The following is an 18,567-nucleotide window of genomic DNA, read 5'->3' on the forward strand; positions in this document are numbered from 1 at the left end:
GGAAGATAGCTGTTTCCAAGGCCTCTTGGTGACCAAGAGCCCCTTTGTGGTGGGGACCTCATGGGACTCAGCCCTTGCTCCACACAGCATTCCCAAGCAGAATACGCAGAGGGTCAGGCTGTGTGCATGGACACCTGCCCAGCCCCAGATCTCACTATGCTGACTGAAAGCCCTAGTGGTTGCTGGCTACCCATGGCATAAGGATCTGACTGCTTAGCATGGAAGTCAATGCCAGGGCACATGATGCCCCCTCCCCTGTCCCTCAGCCCTAAGCTCCTCCAGGGCTGAGAAGCTGGGCTCTGCAACCCAGCGCCACTATGTACTCTCACCTCTGCTTGGGCTGTCCCATGTCACCCTGTTTTATTCCTGACACAATCCCCATCTGCAAGATCCAAGCCAGCTGCTCACTTTTCCGGGAACCATCTGAGATCCTGGGATCCAAGAGTCCCCTGTGGGCTACTGTCTCTTGGCGATGTGCTCTATTCCAACTACTTCTTGGTATCATGATTTGTGTTACTTTTCTCCCCTCCACCAAGCTGTGAAGGCCCTGAGTCCTTTCTATATTGCTGCCTGATACCAAAACATACGAGGTACTTATGAATTTCCAGTTAGAAAGACGATAGCCCCCAAAGTAATTGCCATCCTGATCTTACTTTAATCCCTCAGACTGATAGGATGAAAGTCTCCCTAAGAGAAGAGCTTTCTCCCTTCACGTCCCCCTGGTCCTGAGTCAAGTGGGGGTGGGGTGGGAGGGCTTGTAAAACCACCACCTGCATATTGCTGTGGAAAGAGGAGTGAGCTTCTGAGGAGGAGGGAAAAGGCCAAGGCAGTGGGCATTCAGAGAGTTCCCGGCTGCACACTTCTGGGTATCCACGAGCTTCCAGAGTCTGGCAGGACAGGTTGCAGAAGGGCCCTCCTGACTTCTGTAGATACACAATGAAGTGTAGTGTCAGTGGAGGGTTGAGCAGGCACAGGAGCATGCTGACATCCTGTGGACAGAAGGAGGGAGTGACCAGGGGATCTGCCTGGGACATGGAGGGATGTATGGGGGACAGTATGACATGGTGAGCAGCAGATCCAGGAGCTGGACCGCACGGGCCACACATGTACCAGCTTAGGCATATTACTACACGTGCTGGTGTCCTCTACCCCAAGCATAAAGCAGGGTTGATGGTGATCAGGACCAACTCTTGGGACTGGCTTAAGGACCATGGGATTCCACCCCTACAAAGTGCTTACCCACAGTGCCCAGCAACTCTGGGTTGGCATTGCTGCTGCTGCTGCTGGGGGTCCACCTCTCCTGTATTTGGGAAGGACTCCTGGTTGCATGGCATTCAACCGAGGTCTGAACCCTGAGTGAACACTGCTGGCAGTGTGAGCATGTGGCTGTGTATACGTGCACAGGTACATGTGCATGTGCAGCATGGGAGGGATTTTGTCAAGGATGAGAACACACACGACAACAGGGGTTCTGTTCAAGCAGAAATTTGCAGCGCTGGATGCACATTGGAGTCATCCAGGCTGCTAAGCTCACACTTTAAAAATTCTCGTGCCTGGTGGCACCCCAGAGATTGAGAGGGCTGTAGCTGTGAGGACTCAGGGAGTCTGACCTGCAGCCGGGATGTTGTCAGAGAGCTCGGCTGTTCAGGGAACGTGAGGGAGGCCGCTCTGATGCCTGCCTCACCTGAAGATGCAGTGGGGCCCCACCTCCTCCGGGAAGCCTGCTGCGGCCCGCCACGGCTCTCAGTGTCCATCTCTTTCATAGTCCTTTGTCCGTATATCATAACTACCTAAGGATGTCACGTTGATGAAACCAAATGCCTCTTTTGGGACCGTGTGTATTTACATTTGGGTCCTTGAACACCTGAACTCACAGATCAGACACTCAATGAGCAGAACCAGGGGACAGGGGAGTAGAGAGAAGCTCATGGGCAGAGCCCAGATGAGGAGGGTGGGAGGCTGAGCCTCTTCTCAGGGAGCTTCACCCATGCAGACGGGGCCGGGATCGCCTGCTGGTGTCAGGAGGGCCCTCCACCCCTGTCACCTGGGCTTGTGCAGGCCCAGGTGTCTGTGAGCTTGGAAAGTCCTCCTGTGGCTTAATTAGAAGCTTTATAAACCTTACCTTAAACCCTTTCTATAACCAACTAGGGGAAAAATAATTCTCCCAAAGGTACATTTCATTAATAGCTTGTCCTTTTTTTTCCATTTCTCATTGTGGTGGCTGAGCTCAGAGTTCATGCGGTGTTTGCCCAGACCATGGTGGTACAGGGGCACTGTCATGGTTGGGTGACAGAAGAAGCAGCCTAGGAAGGCAGGTCTGTGTGACTGAGGCACAGGGCACCTCCCAGCCATGCCAGGTCACCTGCATAGTGAATCCAGGCTGCTAAGTTCACACTATCATCAGCCAGTGTGCTGGGCACTAGAAACACTGAGGGCCAGAGCTCAGAATGCAGGCAAGAGGGCATGTTGGAGGTAAAACAGGCCACATGTGGCTGGAGGTGGCATGGGAAATGGGTGGGTCCTTTATGGAGCTGGTGGTCAGTCTTACACTTGGAGCTCAGTGGAGTTTCAAAGGAGCAAGCAGAAACGAGGGGACACAGAACTGTCTCCGTCAAGGTTCCCTGGAGAGAGTAGACAAGGCCAAGGTGGAGAGGAGAAGAAGAGAAATGGAAGGGGGGGGGGGGGCACTCCAGACAGAGGGTGCAGCTCGACCTGGTGCTGGTGGGCAGGCCCAGTGGCTGGAGCAATGGGCATGCTCAGGCCAGGAGGGGAGGTGTCCATGGTAAGGTGGGGATTGTTTTCAGGGGCAAATGGTGCCAAGTGTTGACACAGGAGTTTGGCTGTCATCAGTGAGTCATGCTGGTTGGAGAATTCAAATCTGAGCAACTTCTAGTCCATCCAAAGCCACACTCTCCACCTGGAGGATTTTCAGTGGCTGCGTTTTCCCCAGAGCCCCCCACCTGACCTTTGTCTTCCGTCTCTTAACCCTGGTGTCTGCAACACAGCCAAGAGTGGTCACCAAATACTGACCTTGCCTCTTGGAAGAAGCAGCTCTGAGTAGAATTTTTAAATAAAATCTTGTGTTTGGAAGCTAATCATTAATTGTAAAGTAATAATATTCAAAATTTATAGTGTTATTGTGCATCAAACTTCTCCTTTCCTCTTTCTTTTACTGTTAGACTCCTCACGCCACCTGCTCTGCCTTCATCTAGCATCAGCCTTCAGTCCAAGGACAACAAAAGGCTGTTGGTGATTCAAGCACTGGACTTAGATCCTCCCATGTATCATTGCGTTCGAATGGAATCACTTACTGAGCGTGTCCTTTCAGGAAACTGAGGCACAGGATAAATGATGGAAGCAGGGTTTGGAAGGGCTGTGGCTGTGTGCCCATTTCATCATGTGTGGTAGAGGGTGCCACACCAGTCTTTCTTGCACATCCACATCCCTATCTCCACCACCGAGTGAGGCAGAGGCCCTCTCCAACTCCTCCTGGAAATGTCTTACACCTTTGATGTTTGCTCTTTCCCCTTGGGTCCAATGGCTTCAACACATGTGCTTCAGACCCACACGATGCCCTCACATGCTTGTTGTATAAATGACTAAGCCTAGAGATTGGTGTCAGGATTTGAGGACTGGCTGCCTCACACTCCTCAAAGACACCGTCTCTCTTCTCACTTTTCTGGAATCTATTTGAATTCTCCAACCAGCATGCTTCTTGGGAAGATGGCTATCCCATATCAAGTGACAGCGATCCAAAGTATTTCTGTTCCTGGGGTCTTCCCAAAAGGCTCTGGGCCCACTCTAGTCCAACTCCTAGCTTTAAAAGCAACCTGCAACCCTCCTTAAGGAATGGTGGTAGGCCAGGGCTAGGGAGCCCCCGCCATGTGCAGTTCTCCCGGCTAATTAAGTGCTATGAGGTCATGGACTCTCTTCTCTCTGGAGGTCTCTACCCCTGTACTGTGGTGTGGGGATGTGGCTTTGTGGTCCCACAGTTCTTCAGTTCAATCCCAGCTTGGTGTGGACTTGTGTACTCTCGCTACTTATTCACTCTCATTTTAGATTTTTGAAATAGCCATTCACCTTTATGTGACACTTGTATTCAGATCAAGTAGGAGAACTGAATACAGTGAACACAGTGAATTGACTTTTTTTTTTTTTTTTTGGTGGTGCTGGGGATTGAACCCAGGGCCTTGTGCATGCGAGGGAGGCACTCAATCAACTGAGCTATATCCTCAGCCCTTCATTTTAGATTTTTGTAGAAGAATGTTTACGATGCCTCCACCACAGAGTAACTGTAGGGATTACATGGGAAAACTATGCAAAATACTCAGCACACTACCTGCCAAACGATGGGTATTAATGAGTGGAAGCCTTCATGACTACGAAGACTGAGTTTACAATCTCAGGACAGAGTGGAGTGCAGTGTAAGGATCTGCAGTGCTGGGGGGGGTGGGGAGGGGTGGGGGGGTGTTGGGAGGATGGGATGGAGGGTTTTCAGCTGGATGGTTGTGAAGCCAAGGTTCACAGAGGAGAAGTCACTGGATCTGGGCACCGATAGGAAGCATAAACTGTGGAAAGGGTTGAGTAGAGAAGTTGAAAGAAGAAGCCATTGGACCCAAGGGGAAAGAGAAAACATCAAAGGTGCAAGACATTTCCAGAAATCCAGGATTGGGTTGGGCTTAAAATAGACACAAAGACAAGACAAAGCGGGGAGAGACTGAGCTAGGCCATTGGTGATCTCTCATGCGAGACTAGGCCAGGATGTTGGTTTGTAGACAGGGACTACAAATAATTTATCACCACCTTGACTATTTTAAGTCCCGCCTCCAAAGTGACTTGATATGTGATCCCCAGAGTCTCAGGATGGTTTAATATCATTCCACCGATGGGCAGATGTTCACCAAGAGCACAGGAGTCAGTGGAGATGGCAGGAGCCCAGGGAGCGGGGGCCTGACCACTGCATTTTTTGCCTCCAGATGCTGAACAATCCAGAGAAGATAGCTGAGCAGATAAGTAAGGATCTCGCCTGGCTTGCTTCCCACCTGATGGCTCTGTGGACACAGTTCCTGGATACGGTGACACTCCACTCCCAAGTGACTACTTATCTCACCCAGGAGCACCACAGCCTGAGGGTAAATTGTCTCATGGCATAAACTTCCTACATGCACTTAATGTCCTGAGGAAGTTTGGCAAGTGTCAGTTCCCTGAACTGAGTAAGAATTGGGACTGTCCTGAGCTCTAGATTGGAGCACTGATCCTGGCCCCACCCTGAACAAGCAGTGTGACATCAGGAGCTTATTTAGCCACGCAAGCCTTTGCTCCATCCTTCATAAAACACCACCCTTACCCTTATCATAGGGGTACTCCAAGTACTTTTAAAAAGTATTTGAGGGGCTGGGAATAGAGATGGGTGGTAGAGTACCAGCATCATATGAGCAAGGCCCCTGGTTAGATCCAGGGCACTTCAAATAAACAATCAAAACAACATTTGAAAAATTAATTTGGAAGGGAAGGCATTGCTTTTAGTATGTTTTTGGCCACAAGCTTGGGTACATTTGGGTTGGTACTAATGCATAGTGAAAGACATTGGTCTTCTCATTTAGAGCAAGAAGAGCAAATATCTGAGGATTAGATTCACCAAATGCTTAGCAAGCACACTCACAAGGCTGGATTTGGAAATTCTGTTTATTCTGCATTTATTCATGGTGACTGTTTGCAAAGATCTCATACTCCAGTAGGAGGAATAAAACCTACATATAAAAATGATAAAAAGCAATGTAAGAACAGATTCATAAACATGTACTAAACTGTGTCTATAAACCAGGGTTGGGCTAAGAGCTTTGATTCAGACCTCTGGGTGAAGGACAAGCTTTCCTTCTCTTAGTGCATCACACTTATCTCCATGACCCTCAATTCTAAACAGAGGAGGCCACAGCCACCTAAAGAAGTCAGCCATTTACTCTGTTTTATTCCTCAGGTCCGAAGGTTTTCTGAGGCCTTTTTTTATATGGAGCACCAAAAACTTGCTGTCTTGACGTTTCAGGAAAATCTGTGAGTAATGAATCGCATGCCTACCCTGCCAGATAAAGTAGTCCCCCCTCCCCCAGGACAGTCCACCTCTTTTCTTTGTTCAAGCTGCCCTTTCACTTTCTGGATCCCCTCGCCTCTGCACCTCCAGTCCAAAGCGCCAGGCAAGCGGACGATTTAGACAGTGCCCAGTGGGAGAGGTCAGCGAGCTGAGGTTTCCTTTGTTGAGAGTCATTATGCTTCTAGAGACAGAATCAAGTCTCCCAAGTCCTGCAAGACATCTGTGCTGAATCCTGGCAGAGTGAAGTCGAAGCAGGTGGTGTGGCCATAGGCTACGTCAGAAAACACACAATCTGCTACTAGATGCTGCAGTAACTAAAAAATGCATTTAGCGTAGTAATTAAGGCTGAGCTCCCTAATTAGGAGGACTGGTGAATTTCTGAGTTGGCCACCTTCTAGTACTCAAGAAAGTCAGAGGGTTCATGGGCCATGAGGCCATTGTCCCTCGGGGATAGCCCTGGTGAAGAGGGGCAGAGATCCCTCCAGGGTCTTTTGGCTTTTGCTACGCACATCCACATTCTCCTGTTGATTGTGAGCAACACCTCACCTCAAAACATAAAGGTGGGTGAAACAATGTTGGGGATGCCAAGTGAATCCACCAGGAGCAGAGCTTGACGTTCCGCTTTGCACAGGATGGACACGGGAGCTCTCACACCCTTCTATAAGCTTGTTTTCTCCTCGGGCTTCCTTATATTTGCAAAGTACGGTGACATTTACAGTTTGCCTCAGGGGTTCTGGAAGTGACCTGGGGCTCCTAGAAAACACAACTGCATGTGGAATCCACTTGTCTAGAGATCCTGAGAGTCTTCCACTCAGCCTTTTATTCGTTCCCTCATTCCAGGCTCCAGCCAGAACTGGGAGAACATACTTTCCAAAACTAACTTCAGAAGAGCTAGTCTGACAAGGGTAAACACAGCTTTGGGGGCCACAGCACAAAATTATAAATCAGAATGGCTGCAGGAAATGGTCTCCCAGAGTCACTAGGAGGTTAGCCTCAGATGGGCTCCAGGAATGCCCACTTGCGGAGGTGACAGACACAGGCCAGGACCCTCCCCTCAAAGAGCCCGGCTTGAATGGCAGCCTCTTGTGCCAAGGGCAAAGATTCAGAAACTAGTGGGGTGACAGCTTGAGTTTCAGACCCTGCTCCTCCCCAAAGGATGAGAAAAAGTCTTTCTGCAGATGTGACACTTGATCGCAGGCTGGGGTTAGAGCAGGTCATGCAGTGACGAGCTGGTGAGACAAAAACAGAACATCTTTGAAAAGCAGCAACAAGATCAGTGCAGTTAGAATGGAGTGCAGGAGCAGGTAAGAGCAGGGAAATTCAGAGCAACAGGAGGAACAGACCGGGTGGGGCCTTGAGGGCCGGGGGATAAGGAGGACCTAGAGTAATTTCTGCTTTTTTACCTGCAAATGAATATGGACCTCAGCATTTCAAATTTCATTACACGTCTTAAAATACTGATTTTGCAACTTACAATACTTGTGGCAGGCATCCTACTAGTTACTGAATCTTTCTTACCTGGTTTCTTAGACGTAAAAAAAGGAGATTACTTCTTTCAAGAAACAACTATTTAGCATGGAGCACATGTCAGACGCTGTTTCAACTATTGGCTACTCTATCAGTGAACCAGAAACAAATTCCTTACTTCATGGGGCTTGTATTTTAGTGGTGGAAGGCACATAATAAATATGATCTGCCCAATGGTGATGTGCATGGTGAAATAGTTCTCAGTGTGAGGGGAATAGATGAGACTAGTTTAAGGAGCTGTCAGAGAAGGTCTTCCTAGGAAGCTGGCATTAGGGAAGAGAACCAGGTACAAAATTGGGCCCTGCAAATACCTTGGTCCTAAAATGTAGCTGTCAGGTTAGAGCAGTTTTTAAGGATTCAATTAGGAGTAGACATTAACGTAAGGCAGAGATTAGGAAGGGCTCCTGCTCAGAAGGAAAGAAACTTTTAGCTAGGCCCTCCAGGGTAAAACCGTAGAACAGAGAGGGAGAGTTCATTGCAGATGGAGAAAATTGCAGAGAAAAGGCCCAGGGTCCTGTGAGCAGGAGTGAGGTTTGGATGAGGTGGTGCACAGGGATCAGAGAACCAGGAACTGTGCATGAGAAGGGTGGGCTCCCATGGAGGGTGGTTCTGGGGAGAGGACGGAGCCTCAGCGAGGCTGCCCTGTTGACACAGGAGGCTGAACTGTGCAGACATGTGGAAATGTCAGGCTGCCCGGTGAGCTCTTTATTGTTGAAGCATGCACTAGATTGTGTTTCTCCAACCAGAGGTCGCTACCGCTTAACGGACTGTGAGGTGAGCTGGGTGGGCTGGGAGCAGCACTTGCGAGATGGCGGAGGCTAGGATAGGACAGGAGGAGATGGAAGGGGTAGCAGCAGCTTGGAGTGCTTGTGGAGACCTTTTGTTCCACGCCACACTCCTGGGTGTGCACAGCTGTCCCTGGTGCCATGGAGAGGAAGACCTCTGGCCCCAGGTTGTGGTCTTGAAGGTATGTTCAAGAAGCGATTAGGATGAGACCTAGCAAGTGTGTGCTTCATGGTCCTGCTCTCTGTACCACCAAAGTCTCCCCAGTGCTTTTCACACAGGTTGGTGCTACGGGAAGTTTGTTTATGACCAAATGTGAATAGAAACAATGAGGCACAGGGAGACCTACACTGGTGTATTGATTGTCGTAATGTGATCATTGAGATATGCCTTTGACTTCTCTATACTCTGTGTCTGTACCTGTACCTCAGTATTGTTTTATTAAACATCCATGCAACAGGGTTGAACTCAACAGGTATTTGCCTGCCTTCAGGTGCTCACAACTGTTGAGATTTTTCTAGTAAGAAGCTGTCCAGGTGTTTTTCCATGCCTTGGCTTATTCAATGTTCTTATTTGCCTATAAGGTAGACACTATTCTTCTATAAAGAAGAAACCTGGTCTGAGAGAGGTGAAGTGATTTGTTGTAGAGCATATAGCAAAAGAGACAGAAATGGGGCTCTGTTGGAGGCCAGAGGCCACACTTCTAGCCCCTGTCCTGTGGATCCTATGGATGGTATTGAGCCACTTTCCTAAAGAAATAAATCAAAAGAGGGGCTTTCAGCTTCTAAAGCAGAAGTATCTGTAGGCTTGGGCTGTACAGCTGGAGTGAGGGGAAACCTGCACTGACATCGGTAGGCAATGCCCCAGACCATCGTCCACAGGACTCCTCCCTGTTTGCTGCTCAGCATGGCCAGAGGGAAACCCAGGGGCACCTGCTGAGTGCACAACATGTGGGTGCCCCTGGCACCACACAGACAGATGGACTTGCATGCCCAGTGGCCCTGAGTGTCATGCAGACAGGGAGGAAGGGACCAGGCTCTGATCGCCGGCCATGTGCAGAGTCTGTGTGCTCACACACAGGAGGGCAAGGCCAACCCCAGCAGGGCTCATTCCAAGTTGGTTTCTTCCACTGTGGCTTCCACAGTGGGTGTGCGGCAGAGACGTGGAGGGAGGGGACTTCACCCCCCATCTCCAAATTCCTTTGCTGCTGCTTCCCAGCATCCCTGCAGGTCTCCAGAGAGGGTCTGGGAATATGTGGCCCTCCAGTTTCCTTGCATATACCTTGTTGATTAACTAACTCATTCAGCACATACTGTGTGTGTGTGTGTGTTTTTTTTTTTTCAATTAGAGCTTTGTAGTTCTGCATAGTAGTGGGGTTCATCCCAACAAACTCATACAGACATGAAAACTGATTTCAGTTCATGATCCCCCCTTTTCCCTCCCATTATTCCTCCCCTTCCCTATTCTCCTTCTTCTACTCTGCTAGACTTCCTTTCACTCATCTATTAACTTGTATTTGATTGATTCCTTCCACCTATGCATATATATGAATTTCTCTGTCCTATATTTATATATGCATATAACATGATTTTTAAGAATTCATTCTGGGGCTGGGGATGTGGCTCAGTGATAGAGCATTGCCTAGCGTGTGTGAGGCACTGGGTTCAATCCTCAGCACCACATATACAAAAATAAATAATTAAGATATAATTTTTTTAAAAAGAGTGGAAAAAAAGAATTCATTCTGTGTTGCCTCCCCTTACCCAACCCTCCACTCTGTCTCTTGATCTCCTTCTTGTGCACTACTGATATTCCCTTTATTTTTATGTTTTCTTATCCTTCCTTCCCTTTTCCTTTATTTTACTCTAGTTTATGCATATGTGAGAAAACATTTGACCTTTGATTTTCTGAGATTTAGCTTATTTCATTTAGCATGATATTCTCCATTTTCATACATTTATCAGCAAATGCCATAATTTCATTCTTTTTTATGGCTGAGTAGAACTCCATTGTGTGTGTGTATATATATATTTCTTTATCCATTCATCCATTGATTGGATTCTGGGTTGATTCAATAATTGAGCTATTGTGAATCATGCTGCTATAAACAATGAGGTGGCTATATTACTGTAGTATGTCAATTTTAGATCTTTGGGGGAAAATAGCAAGGAGTGGGATAGCTGGGTCATATGGTGGCTCCATCCCAAGTCTTTTGAGGAATCTCCATGGTGTTTTCCAGAGCAGTGTACTAGTCTCCAGCCCCACCAACAATGTTCAAGGGCACCTTTTCCCCCACAACCTCACTAGCATTTATTATTGTTTGTATTCTTTATCGTTGCCATTCTGACTGGAGTGAGATGAAATCTTATTGTAGTTCTGATTCGCACTTCCCTGATTGATAATGATGTTGATCATTTTTTCACGTATCTGTTGGCCTTTGTGTTTCTCCTTTTGAGAAGTTTCTCACAGGTACTTTTGATTGCTCACTGTATGGAGGCATTGCTCAAAGCACTCAGGATGCCTCAGTGAACAAAACAGACACTCATGTTGGGAGATAAGTATTCAACAATAAGCATGATAAATCCACGGATTATATAGTATGTTAGAAGGTGATGGTCTTGTAAAAAATAGATCAGGCAGGGGCATCGGAAGTGCTTCTGTTTGGAGGAGGGGGCAAGGGCAGTGTTCCGTGTTTGGTGGACACTGTGGAGGAGTGAGGGGCCATGCCGGGAAGGCTTCTCTCCCATTGGCTGCAGTCAAGTAATTCCTAAGGGCCTTTGAGTTAGGGGTCTCCAGAGAGACAGAAAAGAGGGGTGCATACATAGGGAGGTGTATAGAAAGGGGTTTGCTAGAGGAATTGAGTGGCTCCATTTGGAGGCTAAGAAGTGCCACCATAGTCCCTGTGCAAGCTGGAGGACCAGGGAAGGTGAGAGCAAGGCTCAGCCCATGTCTGAAAACCTCAGGCCCCAATGGAAGCAATGATTAAGAATAAGCATGCTTGCTGGTTGCAGTGGCACATGGCTGTAATCTCAACGGCTCAGGTGGCTGAGACAGGAGGCTTGCAAATTCAAATCCAGCCTTAGCCAAAGAGAGGCACTAAGGAGACCCTGTCTCTAAATAAAATATAAAATAGGGCTGGGGATGTGGCTCAGTAGTTGAGTGTCCTTGAGTTCAGTCCCTTATAACCCTCGCCCCACCCCCTAAAAAAAAGAATAAGCATGCTTTACCAGCTCTCTGGGTATTCTTGATTCTCTCAAGTTGGCACCCCAAAACAACCATCACCAGTCCACCATTTTTCAGCTAGACACCCTTATGCACCTCTTCAAACCAATCTTGATAAAGAGGATGACAAAGCTGTGGTCCCATCGCACGCTACTACTGTCCTGCCAGTTCCTCCAGGGAGTTTTCATGCTGTGAACCAAGCCCGAGGAGGGCAGGGCAGCTCCCCCGAGCTCACCTGTGGCTGAGCCTGAAGATAGCACGCACCATCTTGGCTGAGACACTTCTCAGAGCCTCTGGTCAGAGAGTGGCACTGACTCTCTTGTGCCCCTTGGCAGTGTCACCACTTCTCAGCACATGCTGAGCATTGCTTTAGGTACTTGGTCACATCCACAAGCCCCACACTCAAGAAGCAGCATTCCCGCAGGAGCGGGCATCTGCTCCACGTGGCTCAGAGCAGACACCCCTCACCTGTGCTGCTGTGCTCTTACTTTCTTACTTTCTTCATGACCATGAGATGCACACCTAGATGCACGTCCAGCCCCAGTGGTCCACATCATCCCGAGTGCCCTAGAGCCCAATCTATGTCTTCATGAATTAAAAACTGGTTGGAGGTTCCAGATTTAGATGGTGTTGCAAAGCACAGGGGTGGCTAAAAAGATCCCATCTAAATATTAAGAGAGGAATATTTAAAGCATTAAATATTTAAAGAGTTAGGAAGTTACAGCAGCCTTCAGGGCTTTGAGGAAGAGAAAAAAATTCCCTCCTTTACTTTTGTGGGTAAAAATCCAATTGAAAAGTAAGAAGAAAATAAAATACACATATTTAATTTTTCTTAAACTGATGTGTGTATTAAGTAATATTCACTGTGCACGGATAATACGCGTTATATGACGTATCTGTACACTAGGTGTGTTTCCGTGTGTGTGTTCATCTCACTGTGCCTGCCAGTGAAGGTTCAGGTTGGAGAAGCTGCTTTGGGCCTAGGCAGAGCTGCACAGCTATACAGCTGGTCTACGGGCCCATGTTCTGCACATCTGCAAACAAGATGGGGGCTTCCTGGGTTCAGGCTGCTTCAAAGAGAGCCACAGACAGACAACAACTAGCAATGCAGGCCCTTCTCCCAAACTCACCAATCCCTTGAGGACCCCCTGTTATCTCATGGAAAAGAGATTGAGTTGTTATGGAAAAAAATAGTGAAACTTTAATCTTTTTCTTTCATGAGAAAAAATAAACTTTCTCTCTTCCCCCAGGGACTTAAGGAGAAGGGGATGAATATTTTGTAACATCCTAGCATTTTAATTTAAAAAAAATGATTAATTATTAATAATAATTTCTATTGGTGGAAGGATGTTTGTGTCATGAAAAGATATGAGCATTTTAAAATCCTACATAGAGGAATGAAAAAATAGGGCTCCTGACTAGGGAAACTTACGTCCTTGTCAAGGATGCCAATACACACATAGTAATCGATAAAAAGCTATTTTGGATGGTCTTCAAGTGAAACCTACCACAATATGGCTCAGATTCAAAGTGGCACAAGGTAGAGAAGCAAGGATAAAGGTTTCCCTCCAAGGCACTAACTGGAGCTCACTGGCCATTCAGAAACCCAGCCAGCATCCCTCCAGCAGGGTCTTCATTTCCTCCCCCAAATGTCACGCGATAGACCTCTGTGTTTCACCTAATCCTACTGTTCATGACCTCTAACCCCAGCACCTGGACCAGTTCCCAAACAAAGCAGACTATGGTTCTGGGGGCTGAATAGGTGGGAGGGAAGAAAGGAAGACCATTGATTGCCAGAGTCCATCACAGCTCTTCTGAATGTCCCTGGGATTAGGGGTGCCACAGCGATTAGGGGCGCCACAGCTCTTTCAAAGCTTCCAGTCCTCCTTGGATGCTCACACTGTCCTTGTGCTCCTCAGCATACAGATGCACAGCCAGCTATCTCTGGACATCCGGAATTCGGAGTACCTCACCAGTATGCCCCCGCTGCCCGCAGAGTGCCTGGACATCGATGGTGACTGGAACACCCTGCCAGTCATCTTTGAGGACAGATATGTGGACTGCCCTGCAATAGGTTTGTCTTCTGTTGTCCTGGAAAGACTCAAGGCTTTCCACAGGGTCCTGGCAGTCTCTCTGTTTCTATCCCAACAACAGTGGGACCAAGTTAACACAGGGTTTGTTCAGCTCATCCAGGGGAACAGAATTAAAGTGGAACTAATCGAAATGACTTTATTCAGGAACACTGATAAATCAATCTAACAAAGGAGCAATTACAGTAAAAAACTCTCTCCACAGTTCTCTGGGGAAGAGTTTAACCTGTCTATTTTCACCCACAGAACAAGAATCCCTCCACTCTGCTATGCACACACCAGTGTGACTTGGAAATACAGGAAGGTCCTTTCTTATTTCAAATGTGCAATTTAAACATAAAGACACTTTTGATTGAACTTTAATGGCTTTGGGTTCAAATTCTCAGCAATGTCTGCTTCATGTCATGAGTCAGGCAAAGCACTCAAGACTCATGAGTCTGTATCGTTAGGCAGCATTACTAATGATACAGATTCATGAATTAACCACTCATAACAGAAAGAAGAGAAAATACGTTTGTCCTCAGTTTTGGTATGTGTGTGTCCAGATTGGCTGGTGAGGAAGTTTGTCAATGAACTCACACATCAATGGGGAAAAGTGGAGGTGGGGGGTGCACCTAGATAGCACAGTGAATGTCTGTTCTCTGACCCCTCCCTCAGCCCTGAATGGAGACCCCAAAAGCTAATAGACTTGTAATCCCTTCAAGGTCCCAGAACTGCCAGGCCCACCTTATGCTGAGGTTTCAGGGCTCTATCTCCTTAATCCTGTAAATGACCTTGGGGACTCTATTTAAGGACAAAAAATGAGGCAGGAAGACTATGAGCATCTTTTAAAGACCATGTGGCTTTAAGCCAACATTCAAACCCACTCCCTGGATTCCAAAGCTCATGTCCTGCCTTACAATCTCCCCTGGAGGGTTATTATTAGGCTCAGCATTTACATGAAGGGCAAAGGGGCTAAATTTCACAGGTGCTACAATCTGAGACTTGTTGGATGTCTATAAATTTAGGTGACTTCTAAGGACAGTGCTACCTTACAAGTACATAAATCTGGTTCTCAGTTGTACTCTGACATCTAGTGTTACCCAGGTGTATGGCAGCTGAAATGCACACCAGGCTGGAACTGGAAACATTTACACATGTGTATCTACACTGATGTGTATGTACCTGTGTGTGTGTATGTATTCATGCAAGTTCATTGTCCTTATTGTTACATTATCTATAGAAACTTTGAAGTTAAGTTAGAAATTAACTAAGCACTCATCATCCGAGGCTCTGACATCAACATTCTCAGGGTTCATTGTGAATTGTCTTCCAGTCATTTTTCCTACACATACTAATCCATTTCCTAGTGATTATAAATCTCAGTCCTCAACTCACATGTGCCATTTATCACATATCTTTGTTTTCTACAAATCAGCTTTGCTTTATCTCCTAGCCTCCATCCTGCAGCACTGGCTGGAAAGTCAACCTCAATCTTTTGGGGCTTCCTTGGACACCCATCGTCTCCCTCCATCTTGCCTATCAGCACCCTTGAGCCTTAAACAGCCACAAGACCTGGCTGGGGGAGGTATCTCTAGGAGCATCTGCCCATGCAGGTCCCTCTAAGCTGTCCATTGTCCACACCTATGTGCTACCTTAGGACCAGCGTGTCTTTGTAGCTTCTCTAAAGTGCCAAAGGCCGGCTCCATCACACTCATCTCATCTTCCTAGAAGGACCACAGGCAGGTACCCTGCACTCGGCTGTCCCCCAGAGCTTCGTTCCACATGACCTCAAATTGATGTACACCCATCCCCTATACCAGTTGGTCAGCCTATGTCCCCATGCAAAACCCAAGGCTGGGCTTGGCCTTCTTGTCCCTTCACAGAACTTCAGCACAAAGAACTACATCCTCTTTCCTCTAGAACTTGGGGGCCTTGTTATTTATTCCTTGTCCTGAGATTGCCAGAGACATTTGCAGTCATCCTTTGGGTGTGGTATGAAAGGGGAATTAAAGAGTTTCATTTCCATTTAAAATAATGGCATTGGCTCATGATTTCCGCACAGCGTCATGGCTTGCCTATCTTCTGGGTACCACAGACTCAGCAAATCTGTCCTTACTATCTGTTGTCCCCCCACTGCCCTCCTAGACCCCTGCCCAAGGCCATTGAATGGTTTGCTCAAAGCCTCAAGAGTTGGACAGACTTTCTGAATCGAGTCTTTTCCCCAAGGAAGTTACCTGCATGAAGTTGGGGAAAAGGGGTAGTGATTGTACTCCAGTGTTACTGTGAACAATGGGCAGATCCATCCACAAGACAGTTTTTTAAAAGTGACAGGCACAGAACAAAGACGAATTCAAGTTTCTACTCTCATTTGTTGGTGTCTGATTATAAATCCATTCTCTTGGAATTTGAACCCTTTGCCCTCTCCTTTTCTGGGAGAGTTGTGAGGGTGAAGCTACATTGTTGCCATCTTTGCAACCCACTTCCTCACTGAACCTCCTGTATCCAGTCTTAATTATCTGTGGCAAATCTGAGAAACACTTTTTATTCCAAGAATCTACAACCTGTGAAGTCAACTCTGATTCCGTGTCCACGCTGGGCTTGCGAGTTGATCACCCTGAAGGTCCTCTCCACCTGCCTCAACCCAGTCCCCCTTCTCTCTTCACCTTGGCTCCAACCACAAGGGAGCTCCTCATGTCCAGCCAAACTGCAGCCCACAAAACCTCTGCCCATGATGTCCCCTGACCAGGGTGACTTACCTCCTTTTCTGAACAGGTCAATTGCATTCCCCAGAATACTGCCCACATTCAGTTCTGTTTGCTTTCATTTCCTTTTTAACAACTCATTTTGTAGTGATTTTAGGTTCCCAGCCAAAGAAGGATGAAGCAAAAGGTGTAGAGATACCCCATGCGTCCCCTGCCCTGTTAGGTACATAGCACCTCCCTGTCAGCAGAATATTAGTTGGAGTCAGGACATCTACACTAGCTCAGCATTGTCACCGGGAGTCACTGGATACCAGGTCACTCTGGGCTTTTCTCTGGGTTTGGATAAATGTATAAGGCCACGTGTCCACCATGACAGTATCATGCAGAGAGTTTCAGTGCCCCGACTCCACATGCTCTGCTTGCGTGGCCCTCCTCCTCCCCTTCCCTAGAGACCAAACGTCCGTTCACTGTCCCCATAGCTTTGCTGCAGTCTGTGCAGTTTCAGAAGCAGAGAATTCACTCTTTAAACAGATGCCCAATCCCTCTCCCTAACCAGTTGTGTGTCCAGGGATTTCTCACACTGGGCATATCTGTATCATTCGTGGTACCCAATGACATTGAGGTGATTTTTTTGAAGCCATTATAATCGATAAGCATAATATCATTGTCACTATATTTCTGTTCTAGTCTCAATTTGTTTTATACATTGACCATGTCCTAGCCACAATCCTGGCCTTGGGGCTCTAGAGAGTCACATAAGATCAACTTCCCTGGGACAGAGACAAGATGCACAGAGAGGACATGGTCTGAGGGTGGGGGACGTGCTGCACCTCACCTGTGTGGAAGGGATGCAGGGTTTGCAGCAGAGAGTATGGGACTGGCTATGGGCCAAGGGAAGGCCTCAAGGGAAGGCCTCAGGGGAAGGCGAGGTCCTCACAGTCTCTCCAGAGGCTTAGCTGTGTCCAGGTGAAGGCGATTTTCACTCTTCCCTTGATCAGTCATAAGTTTCATGGAGACCCAGGTGATGAGGTCTCGATGTCTCACAGGATTTTCAAGAAGTGTCTGGATGATTCACTCCATGACAATTTCCAGAACGAGATGGAGAATGCATGTTTTAAAAAGAAAATGAAAACCTGGGCTCCCTTTCTCTGCTTGGTCTATATGGAAACTGAGTACCATCACAGGCTTTATCACAGCTGTGATGAGGGTAGACAGAGAGGGACTCCTGTCCAGCTATTAATTCTTAGGAGAGGAGGAGAGAGATGAAGACCGAGAGGCAAAGAGACAGAGGTGAGGAGGAGGAGAGGAGGTTGAGAAAGGGAAGGGAGGGAACGCTGGGAGAGGGAATAGTGTACACTAAAGAAAAAAAGAAAGAAAAAGACCATATTCGGGCTCCCTGCCACCTGCCTGTGTGGTTCTGGAAGTTTCCTATGCTATGACACACATGGGGTAATTAACCTAGTTGCAGAGTTCAAACCTGACAGCGTTTTTCTGGACAACGTGGAAGTCTTCTTCCCTGTGTCTCCTTGGTTGGTGCTGTGACTCCTCACTGAGTCACGTGGCTCTGCCTCCCTAGGGCGGAGGAGGTAAGCAGTGCCACCAGGAGCTTCCGAGACTCCGTGGTTGTCTGGGGCCTCCAGGCTGGAAAATGGCCACCTCAGGAGGAAAATAGATCTTCTGGCTCCAGGGATGTCGCTCCTTCTGAAAATAGGAAGCAGGGAAATGCCTCTGTGTTCCCCCCTGAGAACCATTAAACACGGTTTCATAAGTGGAAAGTGAATGAAAGCGATGCTCAGATACTGCATCAGCACCACGCACACCAGACACGGCCAGAGTCAGGTCACACTTCACCCTGAAGCACGGTCCCCACAAGCTCGACTTCACCCCAGGTGCATTCCCAGGCTGAGGGGCACAGGCCACCCACACTTCTACCCAAGCAGCTGTGAATTCTGGGTTCCCTTAGCCCCCTCAATCTAATAATTTGTTGGAATAAGCAGAACTCGGGAAGGGACTATACTTACAATTACATTCTTATTGTAAACAATACAAATAAGTACCAGCTGTAAACAAAAGACAAAAACACAAACATAAACAAACCCAGGGGTCCAGAGGCTGAGGTCTGCTGGTGCCAGGTAAGAAGTTCTGGTGTTCTCAGGACTAGTCTCCCTCCTGG

At 47.6% G+C, this 18,567-nt stretch overlaps 1 protein-coding gene across 1 annotated transcript in view; it reads left to right on the forward strand.

The window, feature by feature from the left end:
* Nucleotides 1–18,567, forward strand: part of Fam135b (family with sequence similarity 135 member B) — a 196,893-nt gene that overhangs the window by 158,564 nt on the left and 19,762 nt on the right. Inside the window, exons 9-11 of the mRNA XM_027952280.3 lie at nt 4,977–5,132; nt 5,978–6,051; nt 13,540–13,694. Coding sequence (XP_027808081.3) covers nt 4,977–5,132; nt 5,978–6,051; nt 13,540–13,694 — 385 coding nt within the window. The remainder of the gene's footprint in view (nt 1–4,976; nt 5,133–5,977; nt 6,052–13,539; nt 13,695–18,567) is intronic.

The sequence above is a fragment of the Marmota flaviventris genome, chromosome 15, assembly GCF_047511675.1.
Source record: "Marmota flaviventris isolate mMarFla1 chromosome 15, mMarFla1.hap1, whole genome shotgun sequence".
Taxonomy (NCBI): domain Eukaryota; kingdom Metazoa; phylum Chordata; class Mammalia; order Rodentia; family Sciuridae; genus Marmota; species Marmota flaviventris.